The sequence below is a fragment of the Tachysurus fulvidraco genome, chromosome 20 (assembly GCF_022655615.1).
Source record: "Tachysurus fulvidraco isolate hzauxx_2018 chromosome 20, HZAU_PFXX_2.0, whole genome shotgun sequence".
Taxonomy (NCBI): domain Eukaryota; kingdom Metazoa; phylum Chordata; class Actinopteri; order Siluriformes; family Bagridae; genus Tachysurus; species Tachysurus fulvidraco.
The window spans coordinates 17,769,754-17,797,305 of record NC_062537.1 but is presented as its reverse complement, the minus strand read 5'-3'; the positions used below and the strand labels follow the sequence as shown (position 1 = coordinate 17,797,305).

The 27,552-nt window shown below is 38.2% G+C and overlaps 3 protein-coding genes and 1 long non-coding RNA gene across 9 annotated transcripts in view; 1 reads left to right on the top strand and 3 right to left on the bottom strand.

The window, feature by feature from the left end:
• The window catches only part of pstpip2 (proline-serine-threonine phosphatase interacting protein 2), a 28,539-nt gene extending 18,299 nt beyond the window's left edge, over positions 1-10,240 (bottom strand). The window contains exons 1-6 of one of the 2 annotated variants that reach the window (XM_027175409.2): positions 9,994-10,240; positions 5,329-5,429; positions 4,311-4,385; positions 2,780-2,814; positions 2,603-2,613; positions 1,780-1,842 (exon numbers count right to left, since the gene is read on the bottom strand). In XM_027175409.2, coding sequence (XP_027031210.1) covers positions 1,780-1,842; positions 2,603-2,613; positions 2,780-2,814; positions 4,311-4,385; positions 5,329-5,429; positions 9,994-10,026 — 318 coding nt within the window. In that variant the 5' untranslated portion in view covers positions 10,027-10,240. Of the gene's footprint in view, positions 1-1,779; positions 1,843-2,506; positions 2,614-2,779; positions 2,815-4,310; positions 4,386-5,328; positions 5,430-9,993 lie in introns of both variants that reach the window. The other variant, XM_027175408.2, reaches the window with a different exon arrangement.
• Positions 10,241-11,453: 1,213 nt separating this feature from the next.
• On the bottom strand, positions 11,454-14,980 carry sub1a (SUB1 regulator of transcription a). Of its 4 annotated transcripts, none has more exons than XM_027175410.2 (5): positions 14,828-14,980; positions 13,837-13,906; positions 13,623-13,748; positions 13,013-13,121; positions 11,454-11,808 (listed from the first exon to the last, which is right to left on the bottom strand). In XM_027175410.2, exons 2-5 carry the CDS (start codon positions 13,903-13,905, stop codon positions 11,729-11,731), a joined length of 384 nt encoding a protein of 127 aa, XP_027031211.1. In that variant the 5' UTR covers position 13,906; positions 14,828-14,980; the 3' UTR covers positions 11,454-11,728. The 4 variants fall into 4 exon arrangements, with proteins under 4 accessions (XP_027031211.1, XP_047660521.1, XP_027031212.1 ...); XM_047804565.1 differs by lacking the exon at positions 14,828-14,980 and adding an exon at positions 14,408-14,575; XM_027175411.2 differs by lacking the exon at positions 14,828-14,980 and adding an exon at positions 14,070-14,088.
• A 2,965-nt stretch (positions 14,981-17,945) lies between these two features.
• On the top strand, positions 17,946-21,449 carry LOC113661335. The gene is made up of 2 exons (XR_003445032.2): positions 17,946-18,706; positions 19,998-21,449. It is a non-coding gene; the product is annotated as an uncharacterized LOC113661335 (long non-coding RNA).
• Positions 21,450-23,486: 2,037 nt separating this feature from the next.
• On the bottom strand, positions 23,487-25,680 carry pmaip1 (phorbol-12-myristate-13-acetate-induced protein 1). Of its 2 annotated transcripts, XR_007138774.1 has the most exons (3): positions 25,530-25,680; positions 24,213-24,424; positions 23,487-23,516 (listed from the first exon to the last, which is right to left on the bottom strand). XR_007138774.1 is itself a non-coding variant. In XM_047804567.1 (2 exons), exons 1-2 carry the CDS (start codon positions 25,540-25,542, stop codon positions 24,288-24,290), a joined length of 150 nt encoding a protein of 49 aa, XP_047660523.1. In that variant the 5' UTR covers positions 25,543-25,680; the 3' UTR covers positions 24,143-24,287. The 2 variants fall into 2 exon arrangements, 1 of the variants encoding a protein (XP_047660523.1); XM_047804567.1 differs by lacking the exon at positions 23,487-23,516 and having other exon boundaries at positions 24,143-24,424.
• Between the last annotated feature and the right edge of the window lie 1,872 nt (positions 25,681-27,552).

Sequence of the window (27,552 nt, the reverse complement as noted above, 5' to 3'; positions counted from 1 at the left end):
ACCTGCCTGTACTTGCCCCTTCACCTCTTTTCCATACTTCCTGTCGCACTGGACAATTCACATCAAATACTTAAACTCCTGCACCTTCTTGACCTCAGCCCCCTGTAACTTCACTGTTCTTCTTTCCTCCCTCTCGTTCATACACATGTATTCTGTCACTACAACTGACTTTCATTCCTCTTCATTCCAGAGCTGACCTCCACCTTTGCAGGTGTTTCTGGGCATGAAGCCATACCGTTCCTCACAAATATCCACTTCTGTTCTTAAAGGTTCTTAAAGATCGGCACTAGAACACTTCTCCTCCATTCCTCAGGCATCTTCTCACTCTCTAAAATCTTTCTGAACAATCTAGATAAAAACTCCACTCCTGTCTCTCATGGACACGTCCACACCTCCACAGGTCATCTGGACCGACAGCCTTTCCACTCATGTTTTACCTCAGAGCCTTCCTCACCTCCTCTTTTCTAATCTTTGCTATTTCTTAGTCTACGATATTCATGTCTTCCTCCCATCTTTCCCTCTCACTTTCCTCATTCATTAGCTCCTCAAAACATTCCTTCCATCTTCTCTGCACACTCTCCTCACCTGTCAGCACTTTCCATCTTCATCTTTAATCACCCTTATCTGTTGCACATCCCTCCCATTGTTTCCTTACCCCATTTCTCTTCCTATCCACACAATAATAATAAAACAGTTTGTATTCCCCTCTAATAGTATGTACTTTCCTCCCCTTCCACCTGGTCTCCTGCACACACACAGTATATCTACCTTCCTTCTCTCAATCATGTCTGTCAGCTCTCTACCTTTCCCTGTCACTGTACCAACTTTAAAAGTCCCTATTCTCAGACCTATAATCCTGCCTTTCTCTCTCTGCCTACAAACTCTTCCTCCTCCTCTTATTCCTCGACCAACATTAGCCCCAATTCCCCCGGCACCCTTCAGGTGGCGATCGTTGTTAACCCGGGCTTCGATCAATCCGGTATGGAATTCCCACTGACGATTTGCGTGTTTAGATTTGCCACGTTTTATGCCGGACGCCCGTCCTGATGTAACCTCTCTATTTATCCGGATTGGGACCGACACAGAAATCACTGGCTTGCAACCCCCTGTGACTTTATATATTTATATATCATTTTAATACTAATATTTACATCTAACATAATAGCTGTGAAAGACAAAAAAACGCTACCTAATCCAGTAAATATCGAGAAATTTACAGAATATTTCTTATGATGAGATTTTATATAATTACTTTTTATATTAAATTTTCTATAATATTATTCAACTTTTTTTTTAGATGCTTTTCAAACTTCAAGCTTAAAGATGAGGACATTTTGGTCAATGCTTTAAATGAGGGGGAAAAAACTATCAATAAAATTAATAATAATAAAACGGCTACTTTTTTTAGAGTGAATAAATTGTCAAGCGCACTTTTTCTTGATATATATAACATAACATATTCTCTATATGTCCCAGTGTATACTGAAATTTCCAAACACATGGTATTTCATTCACATCATAGAAGCCTCCTGATTTCTTCTTCTACATTCCTGTTCTTCTCACATTATTGATCACCGGGAGCCAATTAAAAGCCTCAGAGTGATAATATAGAAAAACCACACAACACAAGCTTTGTGCATTGTTCATACACACTCACATGACTTGCTTTTTTTCCCCAGCAGACCAAAGGTCTTCTTTATATTCTTAACATTTCCTGATTTGATACACTAGCGCCACAGCTCCACCCTGTCCAGTGAATAAACAAAGGGAAACATTTACCTCCATGGTTTTCTTGTACTGTGTCCCTTTCTGTTTGTGCAGCACATCCATCTGCTGCTCCACCTGCAAACACACAAACACAGACCTGCATTTACGTGTCCATATATTTTATCAAAGCTTAGCTTCTTAGTGTCACTGAACACCATCTTGTTAAACTGTGTTAAATTGAAATTTATTTATTTATTTATTTTACATATATGGCATTTGGCAGACGTCCAGAGTGACTTACATTTATATCACTTATACAACTGAGCAACTGAGGGTTAAGGGTCTCTCCCTTCCCTCCCTTATTTCCTTCCCCTCCCGTCATTCCTTCCTTCCACTCAATACTTTCCTTCCTTCCTTCCTTCCATACTTTCCTTCCCTTTCTTTTTCCCCTGTTTTCCTTCCTTTCCCTACTTTTCTTCTTTCCTTCCTTCCCTACTTTCCTTCCTTCACCTTTATGACTGAAGTGTGTGTGTGTGTGTGTGTGTGAGTGTGAGTGTATGATTGTGTGTGTATGATTGAGTGTGTGTGTGTGTGTGTGTGTGTGCGTGTGTGCGTGTGTGTGTGCGTGTGTGAGTGTATGATTGTGTGTGTGTGTGTGTGTGTGTGTGTGTTTGTGTGTGCGTGTGTGTGTGTGAATGTATGATTGAGTGTGTGTGTGTGTGTGTGTGTGTGTGTGTGTGTGTGTGTGTGTGTGCGTGTGTGAGTGTATGATTGTGTGTGTGTGAGATTTTAGCTTTACCTTCTTTCTTGCATCTTTCTGTTTTTCTCTAAACTCCTCTAACTTCTTGGCTTCATCCCTCATGGCCTGAGCCAGATGCAAGTGAGACATACTCACCTGTTCTGTTTCTATAACATGCGCACACACACACACACACACACACACACACACACACACACACACACACACACACACACACACATACACACACATACACACATTTTCATCACAAGGTAAGACTATCAAAGACTTTTATTTTATTAAGTTTCACAATTTTCACAGCTTCTTACTTACGCAGTTTGAAAACATCGAGTGATCGCTTCAGAGTGCTAAAAATAGGCAAGAAATTCCAGAGTGTCAGTTGATGTGTCAATCCAGTGAACGTGTATCATTATGAATCATCAGATTTGATGTCAAATCTATCTGTCACATACACTGAGTGATCTGGTTTTCAATTAGAATCATATTATAAATAAAATAAATGCTACCAAGAATTTGAAAACAAAGGAATCAATTTAACTGAATGTATCAGAAGACGCCGAATTGACAGGTTTACAGCAAAGTCCTAACTTTACAAATTAAGGTGCAACTCCACAATAAAAAATAAGAGAAATATAAAGTCCCATCACCTCTACTGATAGTATTATAATGTCTTGAATGCATTATGGTAATGAGGCTCGTCTACTGAGCTAAAGATGGTTAGATGGATATCTAACCGAGAGGAAATGGACAGAGGAAGTCGTATTGGAACAATCCCCTTTAATCTGCTCATTCATGCACGAGTGACCATCTCGACTGTGCAAAAGGATCTAAATCATCTCTTAAACGCTACAGTGATGTACAATGTGATCTTGCATGGGGAATGACGTACAGTCAAATCCTTATGAACCCTCAAGAGATTTGTTTTAGAGCTGGACTTGTTTTTGACTTCCTGGCACTTGTGCTTTCAGTCTCACTATGTAAGGTTTTGCTTTCGACCAATAATGTTTAAAGTAATTCCTTCTTCTAGAAAACAAACAGTCTCATCATATGCATGATGCTTCAACTAGTTTCATCGAGCCTTAGCCTGCATGAAGAACTTGATGCTTTTCAGTCTCAAGACTGATTTGCTCTAATTTCGACTCGATTTTGACTCGGCCTCGTCCCCTAAAAACTCGCTATCGACTGAATCTCTGCTGGACAACACCATGCCGACTACAGATGTGGTAAATACTGCATTTCTGTGATTTTACGTGCTAAGGATCTGAGGGAGGATCTGAGGGAGGATCTGTGGGAGGATCTGCGGGAGGATCTGAGAGAGGATCTGAGGGAGGATCTGAGGGAGGATCTGAGAGAGGATCTGAGGAAGGACCTGCGGGAGGATCTGCGGGAGGATCCGAGGGAGGATATGAGAGAGGATCTGAGAGAGGATCTGAGAGAGGATCTGAGAGAGGATCTGAGGGAGGATCTGAGGGAGGATCTGAGGGAGGATCTGAGAGAGGATCTGAGGGAGGATCTGAGAGAGGATCTGAGAGAGGATCTGAGGGAGGATCTGGTAGAAGTTCCGAAGAAGGATCAGGGAAATTATCTGGAGAGGAACTGATGAAGGATCTGGAGAGGATTGGCGGCAGGAACTGAAGAAGAATCTGATTGAGGATTGTTGTGTGTCATAAATGCTTTGAGATAAGTGGGCAATGGTCTGTTTTTGGCTTTGTTGGAAGCATCAGTGTTAAATCTGATGTGTGCAGCTAGAGGAAGGCAGTGTATGGAGCAGTGCGGCTCTGTGCTGTGGCAGAAATGGTGTTACTAAAGATGGAAAGATGAGAAAGTGTAGTTTATTCCTTACTTCATTTCGTTATGGCCACACACTTTCTTGGACAAACCCAGCAACTCCTTTGCATATTTCTCCTCAATTGCAGCTCTGAAATTACACCAAACATGGAAGATAAAGATGTTGCCAGTATTTAAAGTTATATTGTTTATATAATGTTATAAACCTTTAACCAAATCAGCTCTGGTCAGGAGATGAATTCCAGCATTCAGGATTTTTTCAGTTGTCTTTCAAAACGTTGCTAAGGCACTTCACATTTTAGAGTTAGATTACACCAAGACAGTTCTGCATTTTACCCACTCAATAAAGCAGCGATAAAGTGGCTACTGAGCTACTTCTTTAAAACCAGCAGTGATCGCTTCAGATATCCAGACCACAAGACTGTGTTCTAAATAAATCCAGGAGTACATGTGTGAAAGAAATAATGAGGACATCAGAGTGGCTTCACACCGTCAACCAGATGAACCGAATATCACTAATAAGTACAAACTCACTGGAATGTAGAACTTAAGCGCATTTACTCAAGTAATATATTCAAGCACAATTTTCACATAAATCCCCAAGAAAGAAAGAAAGAAAGAAAGAAAAAGTGCACAAGAAAGAAAGAAAGAAAGAATATGCAGTAGAAATGCAGTAGAAATGCATGTGATCATGTTCCTGTGTCGTTTACAAACATTACTGGAAGGTTTGTTCAGCTGAAGTGAGCGAAGGTCCTGAGATTAACATAACAGCAGAAAGCTACAGTACAGAACAGAAAATGGCAGAAAGACGAGGCCACAGAAGGTCCAGCTAATATTTGCAGACACCGAGCTAAACCACGACTAAAGAAAAAAAACAGCATCTACAGGAAGTGAGAAATGAGCTATATAACGGAAGATCTCAGTTCATTTCACTTCTTTATGTTAGTCAATATTGGGCTTTTAAACCCGCTCAGTGTCTGTTAGTGAGTTATTTACACTTCCTTCCTCTGTGATCTGTAGAACACGGTCACATATCATGTTGAAAACATTTACCCTGCCATATTTAAACACACCTGGCCTTCATGAAGTCTTCGATCTCCTTGCATGTCCTCTTGCCGTCATTGAGGTGCTGGAGGATGGTGTCATAGCCCGCTGTGCTGGTCAGCTCGCCGTTCTGTTGGGAGAAAATTTTTACTTTCACACTGAATTTTTTGTTCAAGGGCACCGCAGTCGTGGCGGCCCGAGACTCGAACCCACAACCTTCGGGTTAGGAGTCAGACTCTCTAACCATTAGGCCACGACTTCCCCAAAAAAGAAAGAAAGAAAGACAGAATAAAAGAAAGAAAGAAAGGAAGGAAGAAAGAAAAATGCACAATTAAGAAAGAAAGAAAAAGAAAGAAAGAATAAAAGAAAAGTACACAATTAATAAAGAAAGAAAGAACAAACTGTATTTCACGGCACTGAACTGAAAGGTTTTATAGCTGATTGCTGACACACTACAGACGCCACAGACTCTTTCCCTAAACGTTAGAGTAATAAACGCATCTTTACTTAAATAGCTGAAAATGTGTAAAAACTGTTTATTGTTAGCGGACAGTTTAAACTGGTGATTTACAGAATTACAGTCCGAGCCGCTGTGAATGGAAATAAACATACGCAAATCGAGTCGAGGATATAGATGTAACTGTTTCCCCTCAAAGTCGTAACTTTTCAGTTCATTTAAAAAAAACAATAAATGGTACACATTAGAGAGTGCAGTTAGAGATCTGGAGATCTCTTCAGCATGAACGCACTGCTGCTAAAATCATCTGATGCAAATTTGTACCTTTTATCACCTCTATACACATCAGCAGAACGGAAAGAAATGCAAATGGACCTTGCGGATGTGCCACATCGAGCAGAGCAACGCTTCAACACCTTCCCGAAGCTTCATCATGACAATCCTCTCTTTATTTACACAGACAGGTGACAAATTAAACTCTTTGGCATTAAATCTAATTGTCTGTGGAAAAGTGAGAAAGAACGTTCTTCCAGGAGATGTTCCATTGTTAGTGTTTCAATGACGACGACGATGATGATGATGACGGAGAACTCGGTTTAACACACGGGCTCTAAAATCAATTGAGCATGATGACCATTAAGAGGGCGGAGTCACTGGAGACGAGATTTCGTCATGGATTAAAGGAGATCAGACAGAAGAAATGTAATTCCCTTTAAGATGCTGAATGAATCCAAACCACACCCCAAACCCCACCAGGAAAATTATTACACACTCCCGTGTATCACAACAGCAACTCCTGAGCATTTTCACACCATCTGTATTTCAGATTGTGTTTGTGTTTTAGACTTATCAGTATACATGACACACGCTCTCATCTGATTAGCTGACCAAAATAAATCCTGGTCACAGCTAAAATACCAGAAATCAGCAGCTTCCCTGTAGGTGCTATAGACAGATCAGTGTGTTTTCACGGCTTCACACCGTCAACCAGATGAACTGAATATCACTAATAAGTACAAACTCACTGGAATGTAGAACTTAAGCGCATTTACTCAAGTAATATATTCAAGCACAATTTTCACATAAATCCCCAAGAAAGAAAGAAAGAAAGAAAGAAAGAAAGAAAGAAAGAAAGAAAGAAAGAAAGAAAGAAAGAAAGAAAGAAAGAGTGCACAAGAAAGAAAGAAAAAGAAAGAAAGAAAGAAAGAAAGAAAGAAAGAAAGAAAGAAAGAAAGAAAGAAAGAAAGAAAAATTGCACAAGAAAGAAAGAAGAAAGAAAGAAAGAATGCACAAGAAAGAAAGAAAGAAAGAATGCACAAGAAAGAAAGAAAGAAAGAGTGCACAAGAAAGAAAGAAAGAAACAAACAAACAAAAAAAGGAAAGATATAAGATTTGCATTTTGCTTCAATCCCCACAAAGAAGCAAATATTATACTTATTAACCCACGACCTTTACTTATTAGCTCCTGTTCAGTAAACCTGAAGCGTAAACTGAAGGATTCCGTGTTCCACACATGGCTTGAGAAATCGTCTTTTAATCTAAATAAACTCTTTAAACTTCACTTGGATTAGACAAAGATTTCATCGTCAGCAAGCTGAAAATAGGGCTGTTATTCTGAGCACGTGAAACTGCTCATGAGTCTTTTTTTTAGAAACGTGCAGTTGGCGTGCGATGGCGTGGATACAAACACCTGACGATCTTACAGAACACGCCGCTGCACGACGGAACGAGCCGACTAAAAGCAGCTCGTTCTTAAACATCTACAGCACTATAATGTAATGCAGCAGATAGCATACTGGATCATACAGTCATTATACTGCCATTATAGTCCATTATACTGGACTGAAGGTCAGCACTGTTTATAGCTGCTGCTATAACATAAGTTACAAAAAGATTTGTAACTCGGATGGTCCACGACATTTAATGTTACCATCATGGAAATATAACGATAATCATTTTTCCTACTTATAAAAATGATTATCCTTATATGGATAATCCTTATATGGATAAAATGATATACCTTGGAGTTAACTATGGTATCATCATGTTTTATTCTTTACATAAAGAACTACTTACATTCTGATGAAGATCTAATTTTACATTTACGGCATCTGGCATTTACATTTACGACATCCTTATCCAGAGCGACTTACAGCTGAGCCATTGAGGGTTAAGGGCCTTGCTCAGGGGCCCAGGAGTTAACTTCGACATTTAAACTTGTCAGATACAAATTTAAAGTATTAGTCAATATCAGAATGTCTTAATGTTAAAGGGTTCCATCTAGCACCACCACATGCATGTTATTTACTAGCTCTGTGTTGCTATATTGTGCTTTTGCCATACGAGCCATCGTTAATGGCTTCCTCTAATTTACATTAATGCAAGTACTTACCCAGACTCGTGACTTACATTTTATCTCATTTTATACAAGTAAGCATTAAGGGCCATGCTCAGGGGCCCAGCAGCAGATGCTTGGTGGAGCTTGAATGCAAACTCAGAACATTCTGTTCGGTGGCCCAACACCTTGACCACTAAGCAACCACATCCCCCTTTAATGACTCATTAGTACAAATGACTAGCGTTACATCACTTCAGCATCAAGAACAAGAAAATGTAGCTGGTGGTTTAAAAAAACACTAAATTAATGTATCTAATGTTTCATTTACGATCTCCAGGTTGACCCTGGGACGGTGTTGCTGTCTACGGTACGTGGGGTTTCGCATCTTCTCCTCCTGTTTGTGTAGGTTTCTGTCACATTCTCTCAAGTTTCCAACAAACATTACCGTGAATGATGACGTGTTGATGCCCTCGAACTCACTGCTCCAAACACTGGAACCACCAAATAACTTCATCCGGTCACATGATGTTTTGGTGTTTGTTTTTTTTATTTAGAGAAAAGACTAATTGCACCAGACTGTATGGCATTACATTTAAGTGTAAAATAATGTTGCCTTGCTTCTTTAACTAAAAGCTTTACTTAAACCGATAAAGTAACAGGACGTGAAGAGTGTTAAAATGACATTAACTGAAGGGGAAGTGAAGAGAGGAAGTCAGAAGATGTGTCAAAGCATTAAAACACTTAAAGAAGCCAACTTATTTAAGGCCATGCTTTGAATAATCAGGTCCTAAATTTAATCAATGCAACAATGAAAAAACAAACAAAAAAAAAAGATTTTAAATATCTCATCACAGTCTACATTAAATATAAAAACACTGAAAGTGATCACAGTATAATCCTAAAGTAAACAGAGAAACTATGTGAACTATCCAGACAGACACATTTATAACACCGAGCATTACAATATTAAATAAACAGTTCTCACTCTGAGGCTGAATATTTGACTTCTACCTCCAGCTTTCCGACTATCATTATCCAGAGAAGTATCTGGCAAATCCTGTCATTTCTCCACCCAGACATAATGATAGCCCAGAGCCAAAAAAAAAAACAGCATACGGTAGGTGAAAAAAGAGAGAGTTTAGAAAGTAAGAAAAACAAAGTGACCAGTCTAGAGAAGACACGAGGTACTGGACACTGGTTAGAACAAACAACAACAACATAATAATAATAATAATAAGAAGAAGAATCTAAATACACAGTCTAGCCAGGACACAAGGTACTGGACAATGGTTAGAATAAACAAAAACAACAACAACAACATAATAATAATATTATTATTATTATTATTATTATTATTATTATTATTATTATTATTATTAATAATAATAATAATAATAATAAGAAGAAGAAGAAGAAGAAGAAGAAGAAGAATCTAAATACCCAGTCTAGAAAGGACACAAGGTACTGGACAATGGTTAGGATAAACAACAACAACAACAACAACAACAACATAATAATAATAATAATAATAATAATAATAATAATAATAATAATAATAATAATAATAATAAATCATCACTGCTAAATAATGATCTAAATTCACACACTGTGTGTCTGAGTAAAGATGACTGAGTTTTGGATTTATAAAGTCTGATATAAAGTCAAAGCTCCATAAAGATACGTGGCAACATTTGCTGATAAGGAAAAACATCATGTAAATTTCACTTGTCATTGACTCTCTGGGAAAAAACGCTATAATTGAATTTAAGGAAGTCGCCACAAGAAGTTAAGTTAATGCAACTAAAAAAAATACAAAGCCCAAAGCTCAACCTACACACCATGTGAATGTCAGGAGAGATATTTTTCTAATTTATCTTATTGTATTAAAGCGTTTCTTACCCAGAAGTTGTCTTTAAAGTGCAGCTCTCTCATGGTTATGGTCTGAGACTAAAGTAAACCGCTGATGACTTTCACACTGTTATTAAGCCGCAGAGGAAACAGCGGCCGCGTCTCAATCCAACAAGAAGTTCCTACTTCCGGGTGTGCACTTAAAATTTACATACAGCTCACAATTCCGGACAAGACCTCATGCCGGTTTTCTGCACAGCGGCCCGGTTTCTTTCCAGCTGTTTTGGTGAATTTGCACCAAAGTACTCAATGTGTTAAGAAGGAGTGTGTGTGTGTGTGTGTGTGTGTGTGTGTGTGTGTGTTTACAGTGTTGATGAATCCTTTTAGAGGAAAGTAGTTACAACACCCGGAAATATTCACCAATGTCAGAGAGTAAATTGTATATTGGCTTACACGTTAGCTGAGGGCGGTGTTCTGAAGGTATTTGAGCTATTATAACATTTATATGAAAATGGATCAAGAAAATAGTTACAGATTAAATAACTAATAATAACCTTTATTATTATGAGCGGTTGGGTCGAACAGTAGTGATTATTGATTGGTTGTTTGGAACAATTTTAATCAACGATTGGTCGCTGTGCGCAATACTGGTTAGTGATTGGTCCTTTGGAACAATTTTATGCAGTGATTGGTCGCTGGGAGCAATAGTAATTAGTGATTGGTTGTTTGAAACCATTTGAACTCAACGATTGGTCGCTGGGCGCAATACCGATTAGTGATTGGTCAGTTGGAACAATTTTAAGCAATGATTGGTCGCTAAGAGCAATAGTAATTAGTGATTGGTTGTTTGGAACAACGGCGATTACTAATTGTTTGTAACTCAACCTGCTCTCTGAAATCACCAAGTCTTGAAAAAGTCTTTAAATTGTCCAATCTGGCCCTGCAATAGTATAACATCCCATTCAGGGTTTATTCCCACTTCACTACTGGATGTGTTTACCAGATACATGTCCACATTTCCATGTGTATTTTACAAGAAAGCAAAACGGAGGTTGTTTAGATCGTGTGACCCAATAACGTTCACAAGAACAGATTTCAATGCCTTTAATGTTTTCATTTTGCAGGGTTTGTGTAAGTGTGTTATGAAAGTGAGCACTTGAGGTTTATAGTGCGACATATCTATTTATATCTACACATACATGTTAAGTCTGAGGCAATTCTCCGTCCACATCATTGATTCATTTCCTATAGCAACACAATACTGTTTTACTTCTTAAGACCATTATAATAAAATCGAGCCAGTTCACCATATATGGAAGTACAGCTCGAATTAAGATACACCCCGTGAACCTGAAATTCTCTGGACTATTGTGCCATCTTGTGGTTAAAATAATCTCAATCCCACAACCTATTATGCAGCAAAGATTCACACCTATAAAAAAAAATCTGTTGCTACAGAAGGTTTAATTATTGCTGTGAAACTATTTATTAATAAATCCATTCACACAATGTTTTTGTTTTCCCATCGTCTTTATTGTAAAAAAAAAAAAAAAGAAGAAGAAGAAGCACAAGTTAAACCCATACCCACCCAGGACAATGCGTACCAACTCAGTTGCTTTGTCAGTAGAATAAAAACACAAAGAAATAGAAAAATACAACAATTGTCACACTAAATCTAAACTGGATATTCCACAATAAGAGACCGTTAATCTGACTTATAAAACCTCAGAGAAATCCAGTCGGAGGAAAGAAGCAGACGGGTTGGTGGTCTCCTCGTGGGCTGCTTTTATATTCTCCTCAAGGCATCGTCGATATCGTCGATCTGCTCTTTCAGCTGGTTCCACTGCTCAGGGTTCAGAGAAATCCCTAAGATGGGAGCAAATCAGGACATTTATCAGAACAGACCATGTTTTAAAAGAAATGATTCAAATTACAATATACACATTTTATCCCCTAACCAAGCTTGTTTTATATTCATATTATATTATATATATATTCAGTTAGAAAGATTGAGAATGATGGTTTTTAAGCTCCATATTCCATGTTATGGTTGTGATCACATTTTTGTTTTTCGTGACCGATACTGTGTAAGTAGCAGGGCTCTGGAATGCACGTCATTCGGATTTTCATACTATTTACCTATTCAAAAATAAAACAGTGCACATTTGAATGCTTTAAGTTTCCAGGTACTTTAAAGCTCCAGGAAACATACATGCCTTTAGTAAGGAAGGTTTAATATCATTTAAGCCTCGATGAAGCTTGAATGTGATTTAAAACTGCAAGTAAACAGAAAGCAAATTTTGAGCAAAAGTAATTGAAAGTACCGAAGATTCTGCACTACCTCGACACCATTATGAGCTCCTTTGTGAAACTAACCCAAACGGTATCTTGTACAAAATGTCATTTTGATAAAGATGTTGCTACCAACAGGATTTGATGAAACATTTTTTTAGTAAATTTGATTTTAGGAAAAATTTAATAATAATCTCGTGTTTTCTAATTTCTATATAAACTGTTTTCTAATTTCTATGTAAAGCACTTTGAATGACCTCTGTGTATGAAATGTGCTATACAAATAAACTTGCCTTTCCTTGCCTAATATAAAATAAATGCTTCTTCATTCAGACTGTTGCATCATTAGTGTCAACTTGTGAGTTTGTGCTTTTTATTTTACGTGAAAGAAATGTAAAATCAAGAGGGCCATTGAACAGAAACTCAGGGGCTTAAGCTCCAGTGCTGCTAAGCTGCCAATGTTGGGCCCATGAGCAAAGCCCTTAACCCTCACTGCTCCAGAGTGCTGAACAATGTCTGACTTCTAAAGCTGGAAAATGTGAAAAAAATAATTCCAGTGTGCTGTAATGTATGTGACAATAACAAAGGCTTCTTATAGCCAAAGCCTTGCTGCTGTTACATTTAAATTCTCTCTTGTATGGATCTGAGAACTTTGGGCACATTCATTTGACATCATGACACTACAGTCTTTGCTGTAGTTTCAGTCTTTGCTGTACTTTGCTGTAGCTTAGCTTAATCAGTGCTAACTCAAACGTAACAAAGGCAGGGCCTTTCTTACCTTTCTTTCCCGGTTTCATTTCTCCTTCCTGGTCCATCCAGTACTCACGGATATCGATGAGGACTTTCCCTTTGAACTCTCGCACACTCACATACCTCATCTTCCCTATCTTAGAAAAGACATACACAAAAGTAAAACAGAAAATCCTCAGTAATTTTAAGAAAAGGAGTTAGATAACCGACAGGAGCTCCCTTGTGCTGCCGGATACTGTGTTTTGGTCACCGAATTAACTAGGCTAATGCAAGTGGTAAAGTAATGCAAGAAGATACTGGAAGCCGGTGAAATAGTTATGTTTTGCATTACAGTGAAGTTCTAAGTTTAAACATAGCTACATACTAAATGAAAAAACCCAATAGTAACTTTTTTCCTGGATGTTAAACCTACTTGCTTGCCAGGCAACATTACTAATAAATGTTGAAATAGACAAATAATCCTGGACACAATACTCCATAATCCTGGGAGTCTGGCCTATTGAACTGTCCAGGCATAATATAATTAATTTAGCATCCTACAAGTTTCCATTCAAACCGAGTGGCCAAGTCCTACAGAACACCACAACACAGTTCACGTGATTATGTACTGGAATACATTATCCGTCACAACTCCTGACCTGGAACATGTTATCTTTTTTATTGCTGCTGCCTCCCCCGCTTTTTGATGCACCGGATGTCTTTGATGACTCTCCACTCTTCTGTTTCTTTGCTGGTTTCTCTGTCATCTGCTTCTTCCGTTTAGGCTGGTGAGACAAAGTAAACCGTTAACAATCGTGAGACGTTTAAGCTCGAAGGCTTCTTGTCTCAGGCTCCTGGTTATAATTTCTTTACCTTTGTGTCAGCTTCACTGTCTGAGTCACTGCTGGATGTTGAAGAAAGCACTTCCTTTGATTTAGGCATCCTAAAGACAGAATGTAACGTATTTATACACATCCTGTACCAAAGCAAACACCAAAGAATCGTATAAATAATACGGCAATACATTATCAGTGTAATGAATCATTTATAACATCTCAGAATGGATCACCATGTGAACCTGCATAGCAAAATAACTAAATTATGACCTAAATACAAACAGTTCTCATCAGAACCAAAAACACGCCTGTTGTGCTTCTGCAGGTTGTTATTTGTAAAGTATGAAAAGTCTGTTATCAGGTGAAATCAGGCAAAAGAAATTAGCTCTTGTTCATCACTTGCAAAATGAAGTGAAACCACAAGAAACTCAAGAACGCGCATGCGCACAAGAGCCGCCACCCGTTTACGTCACACTTAGTTAAATTAATTAACCGACGTCACTGTTTCAAATTCACTACAAATTTCGTAATTTATCGATATTTCGTAGGCATTCCGTTTTCAAAAACTATTTACGTTTTTGCTAATCCAAACATAAAAAAACACGCACGCGACCCATCAACACCTCCACCTCGGCCTAGTTAGCCGTTAGCATTAGCATGTAGCTAAACTAGCAAGCTAGCTAATTTTATCCATTCACTCATTGTGCTCTTTAACGATATCCTTTACTTTTACAAAGACTACATGAGAAATCGCTTTAAGCAGACGGCTAGTTAACAAATACGCGCTAGTTATTATAATTCTAGTTAATAATTGGTAAGAAGTATGCACATGCGCAATACCGCCCCTGTTAGGTTGTGATACCCGGATTAGACTGCACGTTCTGATTGGCTAATCTTCCCCGCGTTGTTCTATGAGACACATAGTCTGCAGGAAAAACGACGGCTAATCCGTCTTATTTATATTTAAAGTATATCGTTAACCACATCGGTCCTCTATTCGGTTTACACGACACGTTGCACATACTCACGCGCTAAATAGAATAATTCCGAGTTACACAGTCAGTCGCGTCGAACGGAAGATCTCTCGGTGAAACTGCGGCGTCTTTGTGAAGCCACAAATGAATCCAAAATGGCGGCTCGTTAGGCAGAATAGTGTACTAGGTACACGCCCTATGTAGTGCACTTATACAAACAGAACGGGGTGATTTGGGATCAAGCCACGGTTTGCACAAAGACCTGTTGAAAAGAGTCAAGAGTCGAATAAAGAGTCGAGTCTGAGCTTGTACCTGTAAATCAATGTAAAAAAAACAAGCACCGCATCTCAGAAATAAAAAACAAAACAAAAACAAAGCCCACGTCACACCACTACTGCACAGTATTTTACAATCATTTTTGATAATGCAAACGTTTTCGTATTTGTAAACAGAAATGAGTATTAAACTGAAATGTAATGTCTTAGCACATTGTATGAGTAACCTAAACATTACTCATTAATTCATCTGTAATTGATTCATTCGTTAATTTAACACTGTAACTTTAGACCTGTAAAGTGATATGACTAAGATATTACTCATCAGACCAAAAACCTGTACACAGAAGCTCTTGCATTTCAACTTGCATTTAAAGGGAAGTTCTCTTACTACTAGTTCTACAGAAAAATACCTGGGTGTTATATAATTAATTTGTTTATTGGAAATCATATCTCCCATATTATAAAACTTCCTTATTTCACCTTAGAAATATTTCCCAGCTAAGAAAGATCTGTATCTGCTTCTGAGAAGCTAGTTCATGCATTCATGACCCCCAGACTGAACTATTGTATTGCATTACTAGGTGGTCCTGCATCTTTAATAAGTAGGCTACAGATAGTCCAAAATGCAGTCACCAGAGTTCTTATCAAGTAAATAATATATGATCATTTAACCCTAAATTTATTTATTTTAAGTTTTGATTTAATTACAAACTATTGCTTCTTACTTTAAAGGCTCTAGATGGTTCAGCTCCCATGCATCTAAAACAATCCATCAAGCTACAGACTACTGACAACTGTTTTTTTATTGACACCGTCACCTCAGGCGACTAATTATGGATAAATATAAATATCAATATTCATTCAAATATAAGTCTAATATTAAACCTTGACATTTTTGTTCTACATTTTTATATTCTGTAAAGCCGCTCCGATACAATGTCCGTTGTTAAAAGCGCTATACAATTTATTTGTGTATTCCATTATAACCTGACTTCTCTACACTTGCCCTCAAAATGTCATAACGTAGCCTAACATTTGATATGATACAAGATGTAATTTGGATAATAGGCAAATGAGTTAAATCAGCCAGAAATCAGATTTTAAAGTGTTGCTTTCAAATAGAGTTTTTCTTTTCCCTCTAAGTATGTGTTATGTCTCTAAGTTTATGGTATGAACTTCGGTGACATCAGGAACCTTTTGACAAGATATCCCATTGGAGAAATGTTAATCTGATGGAACACAAAGTTCTGATAACCTTTACACGCTGTCCTAATAAGCATCTGCATGGGAACAGACCACATGATTTTCATATAAACACACAACAACAAAACAACCTGCTCATGGACATGGACATGTTCAGGACAGAGTGTAAAATTCATGTATCTACAGGAGCAACAACAGGAGATAAGAACATTGTCTAGATAACAGCATACATAGCTTTTAATGATGGAAAATATTTGAATTTTTTTTTAGACCTAATCTTATTCAAATGCTATATTCATTCCTTTAGAACACATTTTCATCTCAAATTGTTAAAGAAAGAATCCATTAGATATGTTTATATTTAATGAGTCGTAATGTGTTTAGTGATTGTCATGAGAATTTGTTGGTTAGTGATGTATTTGTTTATTTATTGAGGTTTCCATGCTGCTGATTTCGGGCTTGTCCCGGCAGGTTAGAGATTTACGAGATGATAAGGATGATGGCACTGATGCTGGTATTAGCATGAAAGTTGAAGATCTGGAGCTGATTATTTAGAACAGAGTGTATAGATGAGGAGTTAAAAGAGCTGGACTCACTAAAAGATTAACACACTGTGTGGGATGTGGAAGCCTAGTGGTTATGGTGTTGGATTACTGATTGGTTGGGAGTTTGAATCCCAGGTCCACCAACTACCACTACTGGGCCCTTAAACCTCAACTGCTCAGCTGTGTAAATGAGATAAATGTAAGTTGCTCTGAATAAGCTGACTTACTTGACATTAGCTGTCTGCCAAATGCCATAAATGCATCACTCTCTTTAGATAGACATACATTCAAAAGATAAGGCTGTATCCAATTGACACCTGAAGTTGGAATTATGGCACTGTTGATCTCTGTGATCTCAAGGTACAAAGTGGAAAAAAAATCACGGATGTTTGTTGTTTGTTGTCTTTTGCTGCCTAAGAGCTAGTCTGCTAGTAATTGTATAATCAGTTTTCTAGTTTTAACGAACACAGGTCTGTATGTCGATTGAACTAAAGCATACATTATAATTCATTTAATGGTACGGTGTGTCGCTTTGTTGTCTTTGTAGTGATCATGCAGTTAGCAGCCTTGGTGATTTGATGTCACTTGCTGAACTCAGAATAGATAGATAGATAGATAGATAGATAGATAGATAGATAGATAGATAGATAGATAGATAGATAGACAGACAGACAGACAGTTGGACAGACAGCAGACAGACAGATATAGATATACAGATAGACAGACAGACAGACAGACAGACAGACAGGTAGATAGATAGATAGATAGATAGATAGATAGATAGATAGATAGATAGATAGACGGACGGACAGACGGATGGACGGACAGCAGACAGACAGATATAGATATATAGAGACAGATAGATAGATAGATAGATAGATAGATAGATAGATAAATAGATAGACAGACAGACAGATAGATAGACGGATGGACGGACAGCAGACAGACAGATATAGATATACAGACAGACAGACAGATAGATAGATAGACAGACAGATAGATAGACAGACAGATAGATAGATAGCTAGATAGATAGATAGATAGTTTATTGATCCTAGATGAAATTCAAGTATCCATTAGCAACATACACAGAAATAAGATGATCACAACACAGTGATGATCACGACCATGTGCAAACATGTGAACATTTATCTCTACAGCTTCAGTCGAAATGCATTGAGGGAAATATAGTTAACCAAAAGTGTGAAAGAAAACCAAATAAACTAACCAAGTAAACTGAAGTCATTTCGGCACTTTATTCTAAAATAATCTAGTAGACAAGATGTAATATTAGTTATAAATGTGAATACAAGGCGTTCAGGGAGATTTTTAATCATGCTTTTATTTAACTTCACTTCAATCTCCATGTTGTCTTTCTAGCTGTTTTTAAACCCTTTTGTTAATCAGGATCAGGACCGTGTGAACCATAAAAACCCCGTTTTACCATCAAGATGAGGAAATGTAATTATACTGGAAAACAAATAGCGAAACTGTGTGCAGCTTCGTATCTGTTGACGCAGGAGGGGGAAATCCTCTCACAAACATGTCGGCCGTCCACGTCACTGAGTAAAGGCTCACGCCGGAAAAGATGTACACTCTCTTTTCACGTTCACTACGTAGGGCTTAAACCCATTGTTTATGCACCCTATGTAGTGCACTAGATGTTTTATTGTGGAAATGTTTAAAATGCTGCTTTTGGTCATTTCTAAATATAACTCGTTGAAATTGCTGCTAGCAAAAGGCGGAACTGAAGTCCGTAAGTTTTGATTTTTCTCCGTGTTGAGAGGAGGAGAAGAGAGAAGAGAGGAGAAGAGAGAAGAAGAGGAGAAGGAGGAGAAGCTTTTGTCCTGCTTTCTGCTTTCTCTCAACACAAACAAGGGATTTATTATTAAAAATGGCGAGCAAAGGTAAACAGAATATTTACTGACATTGTAGTAATGTATAGATTTTATTTTATAGAAGCTAGTATTATTATAAGTTGTTAATTATTTATTATTATTATTATTATTATTATTATTATTATTATTATTATTTAATGATGATGATCATCATCATCATCATTAAATAATTATACTAAAAATAAATAATAATATAAAATAATAATAATAATAGTCATCATCATCATCATTATTATATTATTATTAGTACCAGTAGTAGTAATATTATTTTAAATATTATTATTTATTTTTATTTTTATTATTAGTAACTCAACCGGGCTCTCTGTCTTCGTCTCTTCTGTTAGTTTCTGTCTTCATCTCTTCTGTTAGTTTTTCTGTTCATCTCTTCTGTTAGTTGTTGTTGTTGTTTGTTTGTTTGTTTGTTTGTTGTTGTTGTGTCTGTACGTTTTGGTTGATATTTTATGACATCATCAGTTTCTTTTTTACTTTCCACAACTAAGCAAGTTACAGTAAGTGTGAAACAAAGACAAGGCCTTTATTTGTTAAAGTTCCATGGATGTGTAAAGTTGTCTATAGATACTTTTAGATAATATATATATATATATATATATATATATTATATAAAACTTTTATATGAACATATATTTATTTTTGTTCATCTTTAGTAACTACTTCCTGGTCAAGGTTTCTGTGTGGGAGGTGGGAATACACACACACACTTAATCCTTTTAATTGACCTTTTCGTTTTCTAGTAATAGGAATGGGTTAAAGGAAATATTTCACTCTATTGCCCCTATGTGTGAACCTGTGTGTGAACTTGTGTGAACCTGTGCGTACGTGTGTATGTATGCATGTTTGAATATGAACACAAACAAATAGTGAGTGTGTGTGAACCTGTGCGTGTGTGTGTGTGTGTGTGTGTGTGTGTGTGTGTGTGTGTGTGTGTGTGTGTGTGTGTGACCCTATGTGTGGTGCCTTGTGACTCGTGGTGTGTCCCTAAGTCATGCTCAGTGTTCTCTGTCTTTATTGTGATTACTGACATTATAAAGAATTTACAATGAAGCTGAATGAATAAACACATGTATGGACATGTTCTGTTTTAACAAATGCCTAAATGTAGCACAGATTGAGAATACTACTATATGGGCCTGACCAGGTATTTGACTCAGAGAGTGTTATTGAGTAAACATTACTTCACTTTATGCACTAATATGTGTTCTGTTGAAACAGATCCAAACGGATCTTTCTCCTAAATCCTTCTCCGAATTAGTTGTGACTGTTTTTCCCATCTTCCCTTTAGAGCAGTCGCCGGTGTTGGCTGAATGCGCGCTCCAGCTCCGTACACTTGGAGATCTGCTGAACTGGAAATACATGCTGCTGGAGTTTCTGGTGAGAACTTTACAATCAGCTAGCGACGATCCGGCCGGCACGACGTAAAACCCCAACAGGAAACTCTTTAAGAAGCTTCTAATCTCTTGAGGTCACCTGAGGCCTGAGAAGACATGGCTGCACATTTTCTGCATCCATCACAAAAAAAAGAGGAAAAAAAATCTTCAGTGAGGACTGTCTGTCAAATGGAAGGCGACTGTCTCACACCTTGCTGTCCGTCGATGATACCTGGGATGATAAAACTGCTTCCTTTCTGCTATATTCCTTCTTCAGAGAACGGACTTTAGATCGCGTAGCACCATGGATAAGGTGCAGGATTGCTTCGTGACGTCTTGTGTCACATGGACACTATCATAAAGACCTCGGCATCAGCAGTTCTATTTATTTATACACATATACAACCTGTTTTGTTTGGGTTCATATGAGTGGTTGCTTTAAAAAAAGCTGAGATTTTAAATTACAATTTAAGCAACTTTTATTTAGATTTTAGCAGCTTTTACCACGTTTATTATTTGATCTAAGTTGTAAGAAGAACAAAAGTACACACTGTTTATGTCTCAGTACTGTATAGATTGTGGAGGAAACAGAAAAATATCTCTTATGAACAGTTTCACTGTTAGGATTTAAAGAAAAGATGAAAAGAAAAAAGAGTTTGGTGAGCTTCTGATAGCGGGAACTACCAGACAACGTGAATCAGCAGTTTTCGCATGATGTGCTTTATGTAATAATGATACAGGAAGCTGATATTCGTGGTTATTACTGAATCTTTATGACACATCAGTAAGAATTTCTCACACTTTCAGGACCGTGTTGTCTGCCATATGGTTGCCAGTTCCACTAAAATTATGTCACATCATCTAAACACATCATGTTACATTTCATTTCCAGCATACGCTCTTATATTTTTATACTACTGAGCAATTGAGGGTTAAGGGCCTTGCTCAGGGGCCCAACAGTTGTAGCCTGTTGTAGCACAACCTTCCAAATGGTGGTCCAGCACCTTAAACACTAGGCTACCACATCCCACATTATGAGTTTTAAATCCCATGGTTTTAAAAACACGTCTTTATTTCCAACAGCCTTTGATGCCTTGCTAGGGTCAAAAAGTGAATGATTTTCAAGTAACATCCAGAACACTGAGATCATGTGTGTGAGCCTGCGTGTGAAGTCTTTCTGTGTTAATGAAGCCAGTCGAGTAAATCTTTTCTTATTCTGTTCACTTTAGTGTTGTGTTTGATTACATGGTCCATTTACTCTGGGATTTATTTATACTCTTGTCCATGTTACACTACAGTCCATGTACTGTACTGTATACTTGTATTGTTACTTCCATTTATTCACAATTAAAATACTTTTACCAATTGTTGAGAATTCGGGCTTTATTAATAATATTATTATTATTATTATTATTATTATTATTATTACTATTATTATTAGTAGTAGTAGTAGTGTTGTTATATTGGAAAAGATTATTGAATGTCTTTGTCATGCTGCACTCCACAGTGGTGCTTAATATGTAGCTCTTATGAAACTAGTATTTCTGAAAAATGTCTGTTTTTCCTCTTAGACTGCGAGAGGAAATATATTTTATATAGGAAACGTTTTTGGATCTTTAACAGAAGGGGATATTGTTCTAATTCTGCTCTGTATGCAGAGTTGGGGACTTTTCTCACTCGCTCACACACACACTCACACGCTTACTGACTCATTCACAATCACTCACACTCATTCACAATCAACTCTCACACACACACACACACTCTCATTCACAATCACTCATTCACACACACACTCTCATTCACAATCACTCACTCTCACACACACACACACACTCTCTCTCTCTCATTCACTCACATTCACTCATTCAGTCACACACTCACACTCTCAGAGACAATTTAAAAAAGACGTATTTATTCATGTGGATGCTTTAAAAAAAAAAAGCTGAGATATTGAATTTCCCCCCCCCCAAAAAAGAACAAAAGTACACACTGTTTATGTCTCAGTACTGTATAGATTGTGGAGGAAACAAAAAGAGGAATTTGTTGAGCTTCTGACAGCGGAAACTACCAGACAATGTGAATCAGCAGTTTTCGCATGATGTGCTTTATGTAATAATGATACAGGAAGCTGATATTCGTAGCTGTTACTGAATTCTTATGACACATCAGTAAGAATTTCTCACTCACTTTCAGGACCGTGTTGTCTGCCATATGGTTGCCAGTTCCGCTAAAATTGTGTCAGATCATCTAAACACATCATGTTACATTTCATTTCCAGCATACGCTCTTATATTTTTATACACCTGAGCAATTGATATTAACTCTCACACTCACAAACTCAGAGACAATTAAAAAAGACGTATTTATTCATGTGCATATTTTCCAGACAGAATGTGCAATTCTTTTCAAAAACCAGTGCATTACAGCCGTGACATTAAACACACAAATCTCTTTTCCTCACACCTTAAACATGCCTAGATTTCCTTTACCACATGTGCTCGCAGCTGTGAAGTGTATGGAATAAAAACACTGTCAATAATAATCGTACGTAATTCAAAGCATTTGTGTGTAAATTTTAATTTTGCGGAGTTGGATCCCAAAATTTACGGCCACGACAGTTTACAGATACGAGATTTTGTGTGTTTGTTCAAATACAACTCCAAAATGTACGACTATGACAGTTTACACACACAACGCTTTTCACAACACCTCTTTTTCACACATGAAAACATTTTTTTCTCCACACACGAAAACTGTCTGCGGAATAACTGTCAAAAATACGTCAACACGTTCACAGGCATTACTATCCGACGGAAGATTAATCGATTCCACGAAATCACGCTACAGACTGCAGTGATGACCTCCTAAACAGCTGTATTCTTTAAGCACCTAATGTAACCTTACTCTGAGAGCTAATCTTACTTACTATAGTTAACCTATCTCTGTAATATTACTCCTCTCTGTTATTAGTGATAACTGACCCTTAAACATGTCCGAATTTGGAAGATTCATCTTCCCTCGGATGGTAATGCCTGTGAACGTGATGACGTATTTTTGACAGTTGTTTCGCAGACCGTTTTCGTGTGTGGAAAAAGAGGTGTTGTGAAAACAAGCGTTGTGTCTGTAAACTGTCATTTATTCACTTTAAATAAAGCGATTCTCTTCAGACTCATTCATAAATTAGTTGCGGCAAAAATGCTGATTACCGATGTAATTTTCCATGAATCTGCTTTATTAGCGATTAAAATATTACTTACAGTATCTAGTTAACGTTAGCTTGTTTACAATAGCTTGTTACATAGTGCACTGTAACTAACACGCCAAAGCCGTTTCCCATGCATTATTTTATTTGGGACGACTTTGCATCATGTTAACATTTATAATAGGTCAGGATTTTTTCCCCCTCTATTTTTGTGATGGATGCAGAAAATGTCTGCTCAGGCCTCAGGTGACCCCAAGAGATTAGAAGCTTCTTAAAGAGTTTCCTGTTCGGGTTTTACGTCGCGCCGGCTGGATTGTGTGTGTGTGTGTGTGCGTGTGTGCGTGTGTGCGCGTATGTGTATCTGTGTGCGTGTGTGTGTGTGTGTGTGTGCGTATGTGTTTCTGTGTGCGTGTGCGTGTGTGTGTGTGCGTATGTGTGTGTGTGTGTGTGTGTGTGTGTGCGCGTGCGTGTGTGTCCTGTAATGGATGTGCTAGTCTCTGATTAGATTCTAATATCAGATAGATATCTGATTAGATCCTTGACATCTGCTCACATGCTATAATTCAGTTAGAAAAGTAATTAAAGCCCAGTTTGCTTCTTCAGTCCGTATTTTCTAATTTCCGTATTTTTTCTGTCATAAAAGCAGGTGCTTGTGTTTAAAGGTGGTTGTTTAGAAGCTATTAAAATCCTGACAAAAGAAAATCTGGATAGGTTAGAGGTGTTAAATATACACAGGATTTCCAGACGACTCGGCTCTGAATAAGCAAAACCTTCCAGTGTGTTTTAGATGTTGTCTCAGGACCCCACGTGACCGTGTACATCCTTTTCTCGGCTCAAACGAATACTAGCGATGAGTAAGATAATGAATTTATTTATCTGATGTGAAGCCATGTCATGTGATGTAAATGTGTCATGTGATGTAAATGTGCAGCCATGTCTTCTCAGGTCTCAGGTGACCTCAAGAGATTAGAAGCTTCTTAAAGAGTTTCCTGTTGGGGTTTTACGTCGTGCCGGCCGGATCGTCGCTAGCTGATTGTAAAGTTCTCACCAGAAACTCCAGCAGCATGTATTTCCAGTTCAGCAGATCTCCAAGTGTACGGAGCTGGAGCGCGCATTCAGCCAACACCGGCGACTGCTCTAAAGGGAAGATGGGAAAAACAGTCACAACTAATTCGGAGGAGGATTTAGGAGAAGGATCCGTTTGGATCTGTTTCAACAGAACACATATTAGTGCATAAAGTGAAGTAATGTTTACTCAATAACACTCTCTGAGTCAAATACCTGGGCAGGCCCATATAGTAGTTCAGTTTTTGCTCAGGTTAATGAACTGACAAAGTCTCAATCTGTGCTACATTTAGGCATTCATGTGTTTATTCATTCAGCTTCAGTGTCAATTCTTTATACTGTCCAGGATCACAGTGGAGACAGAGAATGACACTGAGCATGACTTAGGGACACACCATGAGTCACAAGGCACCATGCACACACATAGGGTCATACACACACACACACACACGCACACACACACACACACACACACACACACGCACACACACACACACGCACACGCACATGCCCACGCACAGATTCGCGCACAGGTCGTGTATTCCCACCACCCACACAGAAACCCTGACCAGGAAGTAGCAACTAAAGATGAACAAAACTAAAAATATATTCATATAAAAAATATAAAAAAGTTTTATATAAAAAAATATATATTTTATCTAAAAGTATTATACTTTACACATCCATGGAACTTTAACAAATAATGGCCTTGTCTTTATTTCACACTTACTGTAACTTGCTTAGTTGTAGAACGTAAAAAATAAACTGATGGAAAAACGTTTTGTATTATTAGACTTTTGTGTCGTAAAATATCAACCAAAACGTACAGACACAACAACAACAACAAACAAACAAACAGAACAGATGAAGACAGAGAGCCCGGTTGAGTTAATAATAATAATAATAATAATAATAATAATAATAATAATAATAATAATAACAATAATAATAATTAGTATTATTATTTTATTATTACTATGCTAATAAATAAAAAAAATAATAATAAATAATAAAAATAAATGAACATTAAAAATAATAATAAATATAAATAATTAAAAACTAATAATAATAATAATAATAATAATAATAATAATTATTATTATTATTATTATTATTAAGTAGCTTCTATAAAATAAAATCGATACATTACTACAATGTCAGTAAATATTCTGTTTACCTTTGCTCGCCATTTTTAATAATAAATCCCTTGTTTGTGTTGAGAGAAAGCAGAAAGCAGGACAAAAGCTTCTTCTCTCTTCTCCTCCTCTCAACACGGAGAAAAATCAAAACTTACGGACTTCAGTTCCGCCTTTTGCTAGCAGCAATTTCAACGAGTTATATTTAGAAATTACAAAAAACAGCATGACATCTTTTCCGGCGTGAGCCTTTACGCAGTGTCACTATCATAAAGCATCAGCAGTAAATATTACTACATAATATATTTATACACATATACATCCTGTTTTGTGTGGGTTCATATGAGTGGTTGCTTTAAAAAAGCTGCAATTTTAAATGACAATTTAAGCAACTTTTTTTTTTTAGATTTTAGCAGCTTTTACCACATTTATTATTTGATCTAATTTTGAAGAAGAACAAAAGTACACACTGTTTATGTCTCACTACTGATTGTAGACATAAATTCATCCCTGTATGCTGACTCGTCGTTCTTGTTGATGAGACCCACCATCGGCAAACTTAATAATATGATACGATCTGTGCATTGCTGCACAGTCGTGAGTCAGCAGAGTGAACAGCAGTGGACTGAGCACGCAGCCTTGAGGAGCTCCAGTGTTCACTGTGGTGGTGCTGGAGATGCAGTTCCTGATCCGGACTGACTGAGGTCTCCCAGTCAGGAAGTCCAGCATCCAGTTGCAGAGGGAGGTGTTTAGTCCCAGCAGGCTCAGCTTCCCAATCAGGTGCTGAGGGATGATTGTATTGAATGCTGAACTAAAGTCTATGAACAGCATTCGTACATAAGTGTCTTTATTGTCCAGATGGGTGAGGTTAAGTGGAGGGCTGTGGTAATGGCATCGTCTGTGGAGCGGTTTGGACGATACGCGAACTGTAGGGGGTCCAGTGAGGGTGGTAGCTGGGTCTTGATGTGCCTCATGACGAGCTTCTTGAAGCACTTCATAACTATGGGTGTGAGTGCAACGGGAAGATAGTCATTGAGACAGGACACTGTAGACTTCTTTGGTACAGGAACGATGGTGGTAGTTTTGAGGCACGTAGGAACAACGGCGCTGCTCAGGGAAATGTTGAAGATGTCCGTAAAGACATCCGCTAGCTGTTCTGCACATTCTCTGAGCACCCTGCCAGGAATGTTGTCTGGTCCAGCAGCCTTCCGTGGGTTAAGTCTGCATAGAGTTCTCCTCACGTTGTCCGTGGAAAGTCAGAGTACCTGGTCGTCGGGACGAGGGATGGTCTTCCTTCTCGTTACGTTGTTCTGTACCTCGAACCGAGCATAGAACTCGTTCAACATGTCTGGGAGGGAGGCGTCGCTATCACAAGCAGGTGAAGCTGTCTTGTAGTTTGTGATCACCTGTATGCCCTGCAACGTGCGCCGGGTGTCTCCGCTGTCCTGGAAGTGGCTGTGGATTGTCTGGGCGTGTGCACGCTTTGCCTCTCTGATGGCACGGGACAGTTTGGCCCTTGCTGTTCTTAGGGCCACCCTGTCCCCTGTTCTGAAGGCTAGGTCCCTAGTCCCCAGCAGAGCACGCACATTAGCAGTAATCCACGGCTTCTGGTTGGAGCATGTAGTGATGGTCTTGGAGACGGTCACGTCATCAATGCACTTGCTGATGTAACTGGTCACTGCTGACATGTACTCCTCCAAGTTGACGGAGTCGCCGTTGGTTGCAGTCTCCCTGAAGATGTTCCAGTCAGTGCACTCAAAGCAGTCCAGAAGAGCAGAGGTGGCTCCTGCTGGCCAGGTTTTCACCTGCTTCAGAACCGGTTTTGAGCGTCTGACGAGTGGTCTGTATGCTGGAATTAGCATAACAGTGATGTGGTCTGAGTAGCCGAGGTGGGGGCGGGGCTCCGCATGGTACGCGCCGGGAATGTTTGTGTAAACAAGATCCAGCGTGTTTTCACCTCTCGTAGCAAAGTCCACATGTAGATGGAATTTAGGGAGCTCTCTAAATTCGGGAAATCTCCGGCGATGATAAAAAGTCCCTCGGGGTAAACATTCTGTAGGTCGC